At 42.7% G+C, this 13,146-nt stretch overlaps 1 protein-coding gene across 8 annotated transcripts in view; it reads left to right on the plus strand.

Moving 5' to 3' along the window:
- NUMA1 (nuclear mitotic apparatus protein 1) overlaps window positions 1–13,146 on the plus strand; it is an 88,600-nt gene that overhangs the window by 50,076 nt on the left and 25,378 nt on the right. For all 8 annotated transcript variants that reach the window (XM_036325115.1, XM_036325116.1, XM_036325109.1 and 5 more), the window contains exons 2-3: window positions 2,887–2,960; window positions 9,840–9,925. In XM_036325115.1, coding sequence (XP_036181008.1) covers window positions 2,919–2,960; window positions 9,840–9,925 — 128 coding nt within the window. In that variant the 5' untranslated portion in view covers window positions 2,887–2,918. The remainder of the gene's footprint in view (window positions 1–2,886; window positions 2,961–9,839; window positions 9,926–13,146) is intronic.

The raw sequence follows: 13,146 nt of genomic DNA on the forward strand, positions 1-13,146 counted from the left end.
TTATTGATTTTTCACAGAGAGGAAGGGAGAGAGAGAGAGTTAGAAACATCTATCAGTTGCCTCTTGCACATCCCCCACCGGGGATGTGCCCGCAACCCAGGTACGTGCCCTTGACCGGAATCGAACCCGGGACCTCTCAGTCCGCAGGCTGACGCTCTATCCACTGAGCCAAACCGGTTTCGGCTTGAGGCTCTTTTTTGCAAAGAACCAGGTAGGTGAGAATTCTGAAGGTTCCTTCAAAGGACCTGCATTAGAGGTTTTCTTTGTTGATTTTGGGGTGACAGGGGATGCCTGATTGCTTCAGAGTGGATTTCAGGAGATCCTTCTGTGCAATGGTTCCTGGCTACAATTGTGGGGATCTGTTTTTCCATCACCATCACTCAGTCTTCTGGGTGGGGCCTGCCTCAGATTTCAGGGGGAGGGTGGGAGGATGGTGCTCTGGCTGGGAGCCCTCCGGTTCCAAGCCAAGGTCTGTTTAAAGCTGTAGTCCCAGTGCTGAGGACTAGCTGTGCCACCAGCTTCGATCATTCTTTACCCCGATTTACCCTAAGAAGAGTGACTGGCTGGGCTCCCCTGAAGTTTCTCACCCTAGAGTCTTGTCTCTTATAAAGTGCCCCTTTGCAGGCTTTGAACTGACAAGGTCCTTCTGGAGTTCTTCATGTTGTTGAGTATTCGGTTCCTCCTGTTTCTATGCCTGGGGAGCATAAAAGAAGACATTTGGCCTTGACACCAGTTTTCCTGAGTAGTGGAACTAGTTTTTAGATAGACTCCCCTGGGACAACATAAGGGTTGTATGTTTTGCCTCTGAGATGAAGGGAAGAGGTTGGTTAAACCTCAGGTCATTTTTAGCAGCACAGCTGTGAAATCTCTCAGAGGGGGCAAGATCTACCTCTGGTTGCATGTGAAATTTCTGACTGAAGTTTTGGGCCTCATCAAAAGGATATCAAGTCTAACTCATGTAATACTGTAAACCAGTGGTCGGCAAACTGCGGCTCGCAAGCCACATGCGGTTCTTTGGCCCCTTGAGTGTGGCTCTTCCACAAAATACCACATGCGGGCGTGCATACAGTGCGATTGAAACTTCATGGCCCATGCGCAGAAGTCGGTATTTTGTGGAAGAGCCACACTCAAGGGGCCGAAGAGCCACATGTGGCTCACGAGCCGTAGTTTGCCGACCACTGCTTTAAACAATAAAGAATTTAAATGGAAAAAAAATGATATTAAGTCTAGAGGCAGCATTGGGGATGAGGGGGAGGTGACCTGGGACTCATTTCCCTTGTTCCTGAGTAGCTCAGACTTTTTTTTTTTTTTCTCCTCAAGAAGTACCAGTCAAGCATTTGGCCACTGCCACCTTTACCACAATGCCAAGCTTGGTCCCTCTAACTTTAGACTGGCCAATCACCAGGAAAGCCTTTTTGCAGTATAATAATTGAGGCCATCTGCCTTCATCCTTGCCTGGCCGCAGGGAGCTACGCAGTTATTGTTCACGAATAGGCCATCCTGAGTGAAAATCATCCAAGACTGAGGAACACATAGGCTCCTTAGCTTCTCTGCCTCCTGAGAGCTCCCTTAACCACTGCATTTGCTTATTGCCAAAAGCCCAGGTGAATTGACTCATTTCCAAGGCTGACATTGATATGACAGATGGAATCATGTTAGGTTTTGCAGGGTCAGGAAACAATTATAATTAGCATTAAGTTATATTTAGCATTTAATTATTTTCTTACATTATTTAATGCTTCATGTATATTTTATTTTACTCCTTATCCTGCTGTAAGCCCCTCAAAGGCAAGGACCATGTCATTGTCTCCCATTTCAGGTAATTTTGTTGTATACTCACACCTAGCTTCCAGCACAGGATGAACATGTAAGGATTAAGAAAATAACCTTTTTGATTGGTTGATAAACAAGGTACACTTGCATAGAAAGGGCTAAGAGATTTCTGTATGTTCTTCTCCTACTAGACAGTAAGCACCATATGGACAAGAATGGTGTTTTCTTATCCCAGCACTTTGCATACAGAAGGTGCTTAGCAAATGTTAGCAAATGTTGGTTCCACAGAACCCACACTTGGGAGATGCTAATATGTGGGGAGAGTATAGTTGATGTGGCTCTTAACCACTCTTGCTCTTCCTTATAGAGTAATGACAAACTGAGCACCTCCAGCAGGAGGGGCTGATTGCTCCCTGGAGATTTGTGGGAATCGTGGAGGCTGCTAGGAGGTGTTGGGGAATATTTAGTCACCAGGTCTGTGGTCTCTTGGGCAGGTTGGCAAGTAGATGGCCAATTCCCAGTGGGAAGGAAAGTTGGAGTTAAGAATACCAGGACAAGTACCTAATCTTCTATTAAATGTCCTCTGGGCTCTCTGTCAGAATTGGCTTTGGCTTCACCAATCTCTCATTTGAACCATGTCTGACATTTCGGGGGAGGGGGGATATAAAAATTCAGAATTTGGGGATGTTCCCCAAGGACTTAGTTATTATTGTTAGTTAGGTAGAATTTGGGGACCTGCAGAAAGAGCCAGAAATCAATCTTTCAAACCTAGGTCTATCTGGAAAACCATGATTGTTCTGTTTTAAGGGTTGAAGGCCAGCTTTGAATGTTGTACTTTCTGTAGAACAGAAAGATTGTGTTAAACTTGTGGACATTGAATTAAATGCAGGATTCTTTATTGTCCACTCTGATGCAATAAGTTTTATATTAATTTTGATGTATACTCTCAGCTCTCTAAAGATTCCCATGGTGCCTTGGTGATGTGGATTAAGTAAAAGTGAAGAGTGATTTATTTAAATGTTAAGAGCCACCAGTAAATGGAACTGTTTCTTCCTTCCGCCTTCATCATGGATACCTGATATCATTAACAGCTCTCCTTCTCTTTGGTCCCAGGTGCACTGGGGTGACGGTCTGGTATCATCAAGATGACGCTCCATGCCACCCGGGTGGCTGCACTCCTCTCTTGGGTGAGTGGTCTTCCTCTCCTTTGCTAAACTTTTCCAGGAAGCTTGGGAGAATTTTCTAGGAGTCACAGCTATGGAAATACAGTTTTCCCCTTATTTTTAACTTTTATTATTTATATGTTGATGCTGACAGTGATCCATGAGTCTACCTGTGTAGGTTTGGAGAGGCTGCCCTAAGGTACATATTCCCCTTCAGTCATGGGAAGAGTTGCTACAGGTGGCATGGAAACCCATCCTCATTTGCTCCCTGTGGATTTTTCTGACTAAAAGTGTTGGCACTGAACTTTGGTCTTCAAAAGCCTTGAATTGTAGGGCAAGGTTCTCCTTGCTCTCTTTACCATGTTTTGTCTGCTTCGATTATTCTCCTGTTGCCTTCTTGATTACGTCACCAAAATTCTTCTGCTAGGTATTTTCATATACTTTCTGCTTGAGACAATACCAAATTAAAAAAAATAATACTAAGCACTGGGAATTTAGAGCTACAGAGTAACCATAGAGGCCATTGAGTGTAGTGATGATAAGCATGGGCCTTGGAGCCAGACAGTCTGGCTTAGAATCATTGTTTTGGACTGTGTGACTTAGAGCAAGTTACTTAGTCTCTCAGCACCTCATTTTAAAATTGGAAAAAGCCCTGTCTGGCTGGTGTGGTTCAGTGGTTAAGTGTCAATGTATGAACCAGGAGGTCATGGTTTGATTCTCCGTGAGGGCACAAACCTGGATTGCTGGCTTGATCCCCAGTAGGGGGTGTGCGGGAGGCAACTGATCACTGTTTCTCTCATCATCATTGATGTTTCTATGTCTTTCTCCCTTCCTCTCTGAAATTAAAAAAAAAAAAAAAAGAAGAAATAGCCCAGCCAGTGTGGCTCAGTAGTTGAGTATTGCCTCAGGAACCAAGAGACCACTGGTTTGATTCCGAGTTTTAGACTTGATCCCCGGTAGGGGTTGTGGAGAAGGCAGCTGATTGCTGATGTTTCTCTATCATTGATGTTTCTATCTCTATCCCTCTTCCTTCTTCTCTCTCTAAAAATCAATAAAAACATTTTAAATAAAAGTGGAAATAATACCACATGGGGTTATTCTGAGGATATTGATATAATGTGTGTAAAAAACATTTCATACATACACACAACCATTTAGTCCAGTATCTGAATAAATAATTCCTGAAACTTAAAATATTGCTTGGGCATGCTATTTGGTACAGGGTATTTTAGTAGTCACTCTGACGATGGATCAGCTAGCCAATTAAAGAGCTAACTTAAAAAAAAATATATAGAATATTTTAAAGGAAATGAATTATTTTTTAAAGGTCCCTGATCTTTTCTTTTTAAAACATTTTATTGATTTTTCACAGAGAGAAAGGGAGAGGGATAGAGAGTTAGAAACATCGATGAGAGAAACATCTATCAGCTGCCTCCTGCACACTCCCTACTGGGGATGTGCCCGCAATCAAGGTACATGCCCTTGACTGGAATCGAACCTGGGACCCTTCAGTCCCCAGGCCGACACTCTGTCCACTGAGCCAAACCGGTTAGGGCAAAGGAAATGAATTTTTAATTTCCAAATAGGGTGGATTTTATAAGACAGCATCAAATATCTAGTCAAATGATATGTATTTAATGTACAAAACATGCATTCTCAGTCTTCAGTTTCTGAAATAGATACAAATTTTAGTTGTGTAGTTGTATTATTTAAAATGGTTTTAAAAATATTTATATTTAATACATTTTGTATTTATATTACATTTCAATGTTTTATGTATGTATTAGAAACAATGTCTCTTCCTTCTCTTCCCTTCATCATCCCCCCCCCCCCCCCCCCCCCCCGCAAAAGAAAGCTGGGTGTGGGGAACCATGAGCTATGTCTCTAGTTCCGTGCCTTATGTGAATATTGGGGATCCTTTAGCTACATTGTTTTAAGTTGATCAGTTTACCTTTTTATTTATTTAGGTCCTAGGCTTGTTTTTATAGTGACTACTGCTGTTACAGAGAAGAACAGACACAAAACTAGTTTTATTTAACAGCAAATACTTGTATAATTTCCTCAAAAATCACCATGAACATGCATTAAAGTATATTTACAATTTAAAAGGTAGGCAGCTACAGTGGATTTTATGACACTAGCAGCATAAAATAATACGTTATTGAGAAGAGTGGTTTAGAACAGCAGTCGCCAACCCCTCGGACCTCATGGACCCCCAGTGGTCTATGGACTACTGGTTGGCGACTGCTGGTTTAGGACACAGATATACACATGTGATCATTATAACTGCGGTTTTTAAAAAAATGACTTAGGGAGAAAAGACTAGAAATACATACTGAAAGTGCGTGTATTAAAATACTTGAATGAGTGGAGTTTTTTGGGTTTCCAAATTTTCAGTAATTTATTTTGTAATGTAAAAATAAATATATTTTACTTAGCAAGTAGCTTGAAATTAATCTGTGCCAACAGTTAATAAGTTGTTATAGGGAATCGGGAACTTTAAATAAAAATTTTGTTAAATATATTTTTTTATTGATTTAAGAGAAGAAGGGAGAGGGAGAGAGAGATAGAAACATCAATGATGAGAGCAAATCATTGATCAGTTGCCTCCTGCATGGCCCCCTACTGCATGGACTGAGCCCATAACTCGGGCATGTGCCCTGACCAGGAATAGAACCATGTCCTCCTGGTTGATAGGTCAATGCTCAACCGTTGAGCCAGGCTGGATCAGGTGAGAATAGGGAACTTTAAGACTCAACAACCTAAGCAACCCCAAAAGCCTGATAGACAGTTCTTGTGTTCTGCCCTGAGCTAGGCCCTTACTTGCATGTTTTTTACCCTGATTAGAGATGAAAGAGCTTCTCCATTTCCTCAGCCTTCCAATGATTTCTCATTTGAGAGCAAAATAATGCACCAGGAGAAAATACATTTTTATATCTATGAAAGAAACTATTGCTGGATTATTACTTAACTAGAGGCCCGGTGCACGAAATTCATACACTGGGGAGGGGGGCTTCCCTCAACCTGGCCTGCGCCCTCTCGCAGTCCGGGAGCCCTCGGAGGATGTCCGACTGACAGCTTAGGCCCAGAGCGGATATCCTGGCAGTTGGATATCCTTAGCGCTGCCGCGGAGGCGGGAGAGGCTCCTGCCACCACCACTGCGCTTGCCAGCCGTGAGCCCAGCTTCTGCCTTAGCAGCACTCTCCCTGTGGGAGCGCACTGACCACCAGGGGGCAGCTCCTGCGGTGAGCGTCTGCCCCCCTGGTGGTCAGTGCGCATCATAGCAACCACTCGTTCAGCCATTCGGTCAATTTGCATATTAGCCTTTTATTATATAGGATTGGTATTAGATGAATCCACATTCCTTAAGTGATTTAAATCAGCTGATGTGATCTTTCATACTTGTTAGTGAACAAGCTTTCATAGCCCTTGAATATTTTGCCTACATTGCAGGTATTAAAGGGAGATGGTTTTTGGATGCTTAAGTGTTGGCAGTCTCTTCATTTTTAGTAGGTACAAAGAGATCTTTGCCTGGAGTATTCAGAGTTTTCTCAGAAAATTTACACACACTGGTCATTCCTAACTAGATTAAGCTTTTTTTCAAAAGATGGTTTTAATATATTATCTTTAAGACTTCAGTGAGAGGTCATATTTTATATTCTATACTTTAAAAAAAATATATATATATATGTATTATGTATATGTATGTATGTATGTATATGTATATATGTATATGTATATTTCAGAGAGGAAGGGAGAGAGAAAGAGAGATAGAAACATCAGTGATGAGAGAGAATCATTGATTGGCTGCCTCCTGCAACACCCCCTACTGGGGATCAAGCCCACAACCCGGGCATGTGCCCTGACTGGGAATCGAACCATGACAACCTGGTTCATAGGTCAATGCTCAACCACTGAGCCACGCCAGCTGGCCTATATTCTACACTTTTAAAATTAACCTATATTAACTTAGATCCATCTACAAGTGGGTTTTATTTGTTGTTTTTTTAAATTAACCCTCACCAGAGGATATGTTTTTATTGATTTTCGAGAGAGAGGAAGGAAGAGGAAGAGATAGGGAGAAACATTCATCTGTTGCCTCTGGAGATGGAGCCAACAACTTGGGTATGTGCTTTGACTGGGAATTGAACCCACCACCTTTATGTGTATGGGTCAACTTTCCAACCAACTGAGCAATGCCAGCCAGTGCTAGAAATTGCTTTTAACATAAAAGTGTTTAACCAAAATAAATACTATTATTTTTGTAGCTGAATCATTCATTTATTTATTTATTTATTTATTTATTTTCATCCTCTTGATTCTCCATTGCATGCAGCTAATGTAACTGCTGAGACGTATAAGTCTTACTGGATCTACTTCATTATTGTAAATTAATTAACAATAATAGTGCTTTGCATTCCATGCTTTTTATGTGTTTTTGTATCCATAATCCCATTTGAAACCACACTGGTATTTTAAGGTAGATAAGGTAGGGATTATAGTCTCTTGGCAAGTGACAAAAAGTTGATTCCAAAGATTCCTGGCAAGTTAGTGGAGGAGATGGACCCAAAATCTTTGTCTGGGCGCTCCCAGCTCAGTGTTGTTTAAAAAGCAAATCTAGCCCTAACCAGTTTGGCTCAGTGGATAAAGCATTGGCCTTCAGACTCAAGGGTCCCAGATTTAATTCCGGTCAAGGGCATGTACCTTTGTTGTGGGCACATACCCAGTGGGGGGTGTGCAGGAGGCAGCTGATCGATGTTTCTCTCGCATCGACATTTCTAACTCTCTATCCTTCTCCCTCCCTCTCTGTAAAAAAAAAAACACACACACAATAAAATATGTTTAAAAAGCACATCTATACTAATAAAAGGGTAATATGCTAATTAGACCTGGTCAACCATACATCTTCCGATCGCCCTGCCTTCCGGACAAAGCCACGGTGGCGGGGCCGAGGCAAAGGTGGTTAGGGGCTATCAGGCCGGCAGGGGAGGGCAGTTAGGGGTGATTGGGCAGGCAGGCAGGTTAGTGGTTAGGAGCCAGCAGTCCCGGATTGCGAGAGGGATGTCCAACTGCCAGTTTGGGATTGGGCCTAAACCGGCAGTCGGACATCCTCCGAGGGGTTTCGGATTGGAGAGGGTGCACCCAAACTGAGGGCCCCCTCCCCCCATATACGAATTTCATGCACCGGGCCTCTAGTTTATAAATAATAAAATCTATTATTTACATATAACCACTATCCTAAAGTTCTTTAAAATACCTCGTTAAGCAGGCTAAGTCTCCTTCTTTCCTCAGTCTTATACAAGGTGATTGACTTAGTAAACCCTTCCTTCCTAAGGTAATACAATACAAAGCTAAACTTCAGCCTGGTGAACTTGGTGCCTGTGAAATTCATGAGGATTTTCACATTTGACCATACATGCTAGTTGAACAACTTGTGTACCTGATTCATTTGCGTTTGACTTCTGGCAAAGTTTCTAATTGTAAAGAGTGATTTAGATGGATGCCTGCCTAAAGCTGAAGAAAGGGGACAGGGGATTGAATTAGAATTAGTGAGTTGTTCTTTATAGTTTCAAGTTCTTTTCCTTACTTCCCTTTTCTTTTTTTAAGGAGATCATACACACACACACACACACACACACACACACACACACACGCACACTAGAGGCCCGGTGCACAAAATTTGTGCATGGGAGGTGTCTCTTGGCCCAGCCTGCACCCTCTCGCAATACGGGACCCCTTGGGGGATATCCGACAGCCATGGGATTTGGCCTAAACTGGCAGTCAAACATCCCTCTCGAAATCCGGGACCACAGGCTCCTAACTGCTCACCTGCCCGCCTGCCTGATCGCCACTAACCACTCTGCCTGATTCTCCCTAACCACTCTGTCTGCCCACCCAGTCACCCCTAACCACTCGCCTGCCTGCCTGATCACCCCAAACTGCCTCTGCTTTGGCCCCCGCCGCTGCATCTTCATCTGGAAGGACATCCAGAATGACGTTCGGAAGGTCGTTTGGCTATCCGGTCTAATTAGCATGTTACACTTTTATTATTATAGATAGATTTCAGAGAGGAAGGGAGAGGGAGAGAGAGATAGAAACATCAGTGATGAGAGAGAATCATTGATCGGCTGCCTCCTACATGCCCTACACTTGGAATCAAAGCAGCAACCTGGGCATGTGCCCTTGACCAGAATTGAACCCGTGACCCGTCAGTCTGCAGGCCAATGCTCTATCCACTGAGCCAAACCAGCCCTGACCCCCCTTTTTTATCTTAACCATCTTGTTCCCCATCATTTCTCCCACTTCCCTCAGCCAAAGTTTTATGTCTGGAAGGAATTTTAAGCATACATTAATAACAAAATTTTATATCTGTGTGGGAGTGTATATTCAATATAAGTTTCAAATATTTCAAAATTCAGGAGACACGGAGGGCTATAAATGTAAAGATTTGAACTACAAAGGTTTATGCCATTTAAGAGTTACAAAGGGCTATAATATAAGAAGCCTTTCTTTTTTCCCCTCTGTCCCCCAGCCATCATATTCTTCTCTCTAGAGGCAATGGTGGTACCAGTTTGTGTATCCTTCCAGAACCATTTTATGCCTAATTGCATTTAAGTATACCCCTAGAGCTAGAACATCCTAGGAGAATTTAAGTTCTTATTTAGTTGAAGCCAAAGGAAGGATTTTGATGGCAGCTCCAGGCGGCTGTCACTGGGTGAGTGGGTGCAGCAGCATTCTTATGCTGAAATTAAAAATCCTAGAATCATCTGTTCCTTTATTCCTGTAGTCACACAACTACAGGCACTTGCAGTGAGCAGAGAATTGTCAGCATCTGGGGAAGGCATGAACCACGGTGCTCTGGTACTTATGACAGTTTCTCTGGGCTCTTCCTTTGTCTCACAGGTGAATGGTCTGCATGTGGCTGACCCTGTGGAGGCCTTGCTGCAGCTGCAGGACTGCAGTGTCTTCATCAAGATCATTGGCAGCATGTGAGTGTGCATCACATCTCTCTCGGGCTTCTCAAGCAAAGCTGTGTGCTGGAATGGGGACTGCCATTTGCTCCCTTGCCTTGGTGACTTCTGTGACCAGAAAGCGTCGACAGTATTGGGATGGCATAAGCCATTGTGGGCCCAGAGGCAAGAACATGTTGACCTCATCCTCCAGTCACCATGGTTCTCTATGGGAGAAGTTTCACTCTTGTTCCACCTTAAGGCTTCCTCTCTCTTGCGCAGAAGAACCTCCAAGTCCCTGTGCTCTCACACTATCCCAAGAGCTTGCTCTGGGGCTCCCTGTCTTATCTCAATAGGAATCTTCTACACTCTCTTTCTGTGACTCATCCTTATCTCACAAGCCTTCTTTGTATCCTGAAGGGCTAAGAAGAAAGGGGAAGCTCTTGTACTTAAGGGAAATAAGAAGCACTTAAAAATCTCATCTCTAATTTGTTAGCAAAGCACATATATGCAGCCATTAAAGCATTTCTATTGGCATTCACCTGCCTTGTTACCTTGCTTTGTGAGGTTAATTAGCATTTGATAAGCTGTTTGTTGTCCTGTAGGCAGGTTTCTAGTTTGGGCCTTTTTTTTCTTTTTTAATATATTTTATTGATTTTTTTACAGAGAGGAAGGAGAGGGATAGAGAGTTAGAAACATCGATGAGAGAGAAACATGGATCAGCTGCCTCCTGCACACCCCCTACTAGGGATGTTGCCCGCAACCAAGTTACATGCCCTTGACCGGAATCGAATCTGGGACCTTTCAGTCCGCAGGCCGATGCTGTATCCACTGAGCCAAACCGGTTAGGGCTAGTTTGGGCCTTTTTATAACTGTCTTTAGCACATATTTTCAGTGAAGCTCACAGTTATGGAGAAATAATGGAGTGGAGCCTCCTCTGGAACCAAGCAAAGATGGGTCAAGCTATAACCTAATTATTAAACTCACATAATTCATCCCTTTTCCTGTATCATCAACTTCCAGGGATTATGGAAGACAAAACTGACCTTCTCTCACTTCTTTGTGCTACAAACAAAAGTAGAGGACGTCCACAATATAAGGATTTGGAGGTACAGTGATAGAGAAGATAGCACAGTAGACTGAACCCCTACGCCAAGGATAGAAGAGTTGAGGGTGTTTATGTGGCAGGTAGGGTCAGGGATTCAGCATCTGTGAAGTAATTTGGTCACCCATTCATAGACAACAGCTCATTGACAGGGAAAGAAGATGGAACTGAGTTAGGGACTAGGTTTAATTTATCTTGTGTCCTTCATAGCTAGCTTAGGACAGTACATTGATTTTATTTTATTTTTTTTTGTTTAATCCTCACCCGAGGATATTTTTCCATTGGTTGTTAGAGAGAGGAAGTAGAAGGGAGGGGAAGAGAGAAACACCGATGTGAGAGAAACACATTGATTGGTTGCCTCCCGCATGCACCCCAACCAGGGTCAGGGATCAAGCCTGCAACCTAGGTAGGTGCCCTTGACTGGAATCGAACCCGGGATCCTTTAGTCCGAGGGCCGACGCTATCCACTTAGCCAAACTAGCTAGGGCAAGACAGTACGTTGATTTTAATTAATGTTTGTTGGATGAGTAAATAGCGAATGAAAATGTAGTTGATATTCTCCATCAGTAAAGACTAGCAGGGCTGAGTAACTCAGGACAGATAGGTTTGCTAGTGGTTTTTTTCAAAATCTTTTGAATGTATCTTTTGAAATGTTTATTGGTAATGGGATGTCTTTTAGGATTTTTAAAAAATCTCTGTGGTCTGCCAACACCTGCCTTAGTACCTCTGAAAGAAGCCACTATTATTTTCATACAGATGCTACCATTTTCTCTCCCAGTTATCAGGGCACGACCTTTCAACATCAATTTGAATTCTTTCCTCTCCTTGGCACTGATTTCTAATCAGTCACCATCCTCTCAGTCTGTCCTTTAGAATAGCGGTCACCAACCACGGACCACCGTGGTGGTCCGTGGTTGGTGACCGCTGATTTAGAAGATTTCTCACATCCTTCCTTCTGCTTAATTCTGGATACCAGGCCCTTGTGATGTCATTCTTCTCTAACCTGCCCTTATTCCAGGGCATTCCTGCACATGTGATCTCAGGAACCTTCCTCCCATCCTTTTGTTGTGATACCCCACAGCTGATGAGCCTCAGTGACTTACTGGTCATTGCCAGGAGTTTGAGTTCTAAATCTTTAGCTTTGGTATTGAAGAGCTTTTATCAGGGCCATCTCCTCCCACAAGTCTTGTTTTCTACTCCATTCCCCAACACTCCCCTTTTTTGATCCTATAGAATTTCCTATAATTTGGATTTTGTTAATTATATCATCATGATGCTGCTTTACATGTTCTCTTCCCACTGTTGCCTATAAATAGTAATTAGATCTGTTTGGGTTAAGATTTTTTGTTTTGCTTTTTTCAGGGTTTTAAAAAAATATATATTTTTATTGATTTCAGAGAGAGGAAGGGAGAGGAAGAGAGAGATAGAAACATCAGTGATGAGAGGGAATCATTGATTGGCTTCCCCCTGCATGTCCCCCACTGGGGACCGAGCCCACAACCCAGGCATGGGCTCTTGACTGGAATCGAACCTGGGACCCTTGAGTCCACAGACTGATGCTCTATACACTGAGCCAAACCGGCTAGGGCAGGGTTTGTTTATTTTTAAATTAAATCTTTATGGCTGTAAGTATAAGATATTTTTGCAAGACTACTTTATAGGTGGAGTTAGGTACCACCTATAAATCAGCATTTTGCAGCTAATCTTAGTGAAAGTAATTATTTTGCAAACCTTAATGAAATGATAGATCTAGGCAACCAACATCAATGGCCAATAAAAGCATAAGCTGGTAGTACCTACTTCACTGTTCAATTTTAACTTCACTAAAAGAGAAGCAGCCAGGTATAATATGCCTCATGTTATGACATACAATAGGGTACAGCCTGCTTTTTTCTGACTTAAGAGTAATAGATCAAGGAACTTTTGCTTTTGAGAAGATAAATATCCTTGGCCTAATGACAAGAACAGTAGATTTATCCAGGGGTAGCGATGTGTGCCTTTGTTTAGACTTAGAACTTGGTGGGAAATTTTCATAGGGAGTTCAAAAATTCAAGATGCCCACTTCCAAATTGTTCTGTAACATGCTGCCTGAGGTTTAGACTAGGAGAGGGGGAGGGAAAGAAGGAGGGAGGAGAGAGAGAGAGAGAGAGAGATT

This window comes from Myotis myotis, unplaced genomic scaffold (assembly GCF_014108235.1).
Source record: "Myotis myotis isolate mMyoMyo1 unplaced genomic scaffold, mMyoMyo1.p scaffold_m19_p_10, whole genome shotgun sequence".
Classification (NCBI taxonomy): Eukaryota; Metazoa; Chordata; class Mammalia; order Chiroptera; family Vespertilionidae; genus Myotis; species Myotis myotis.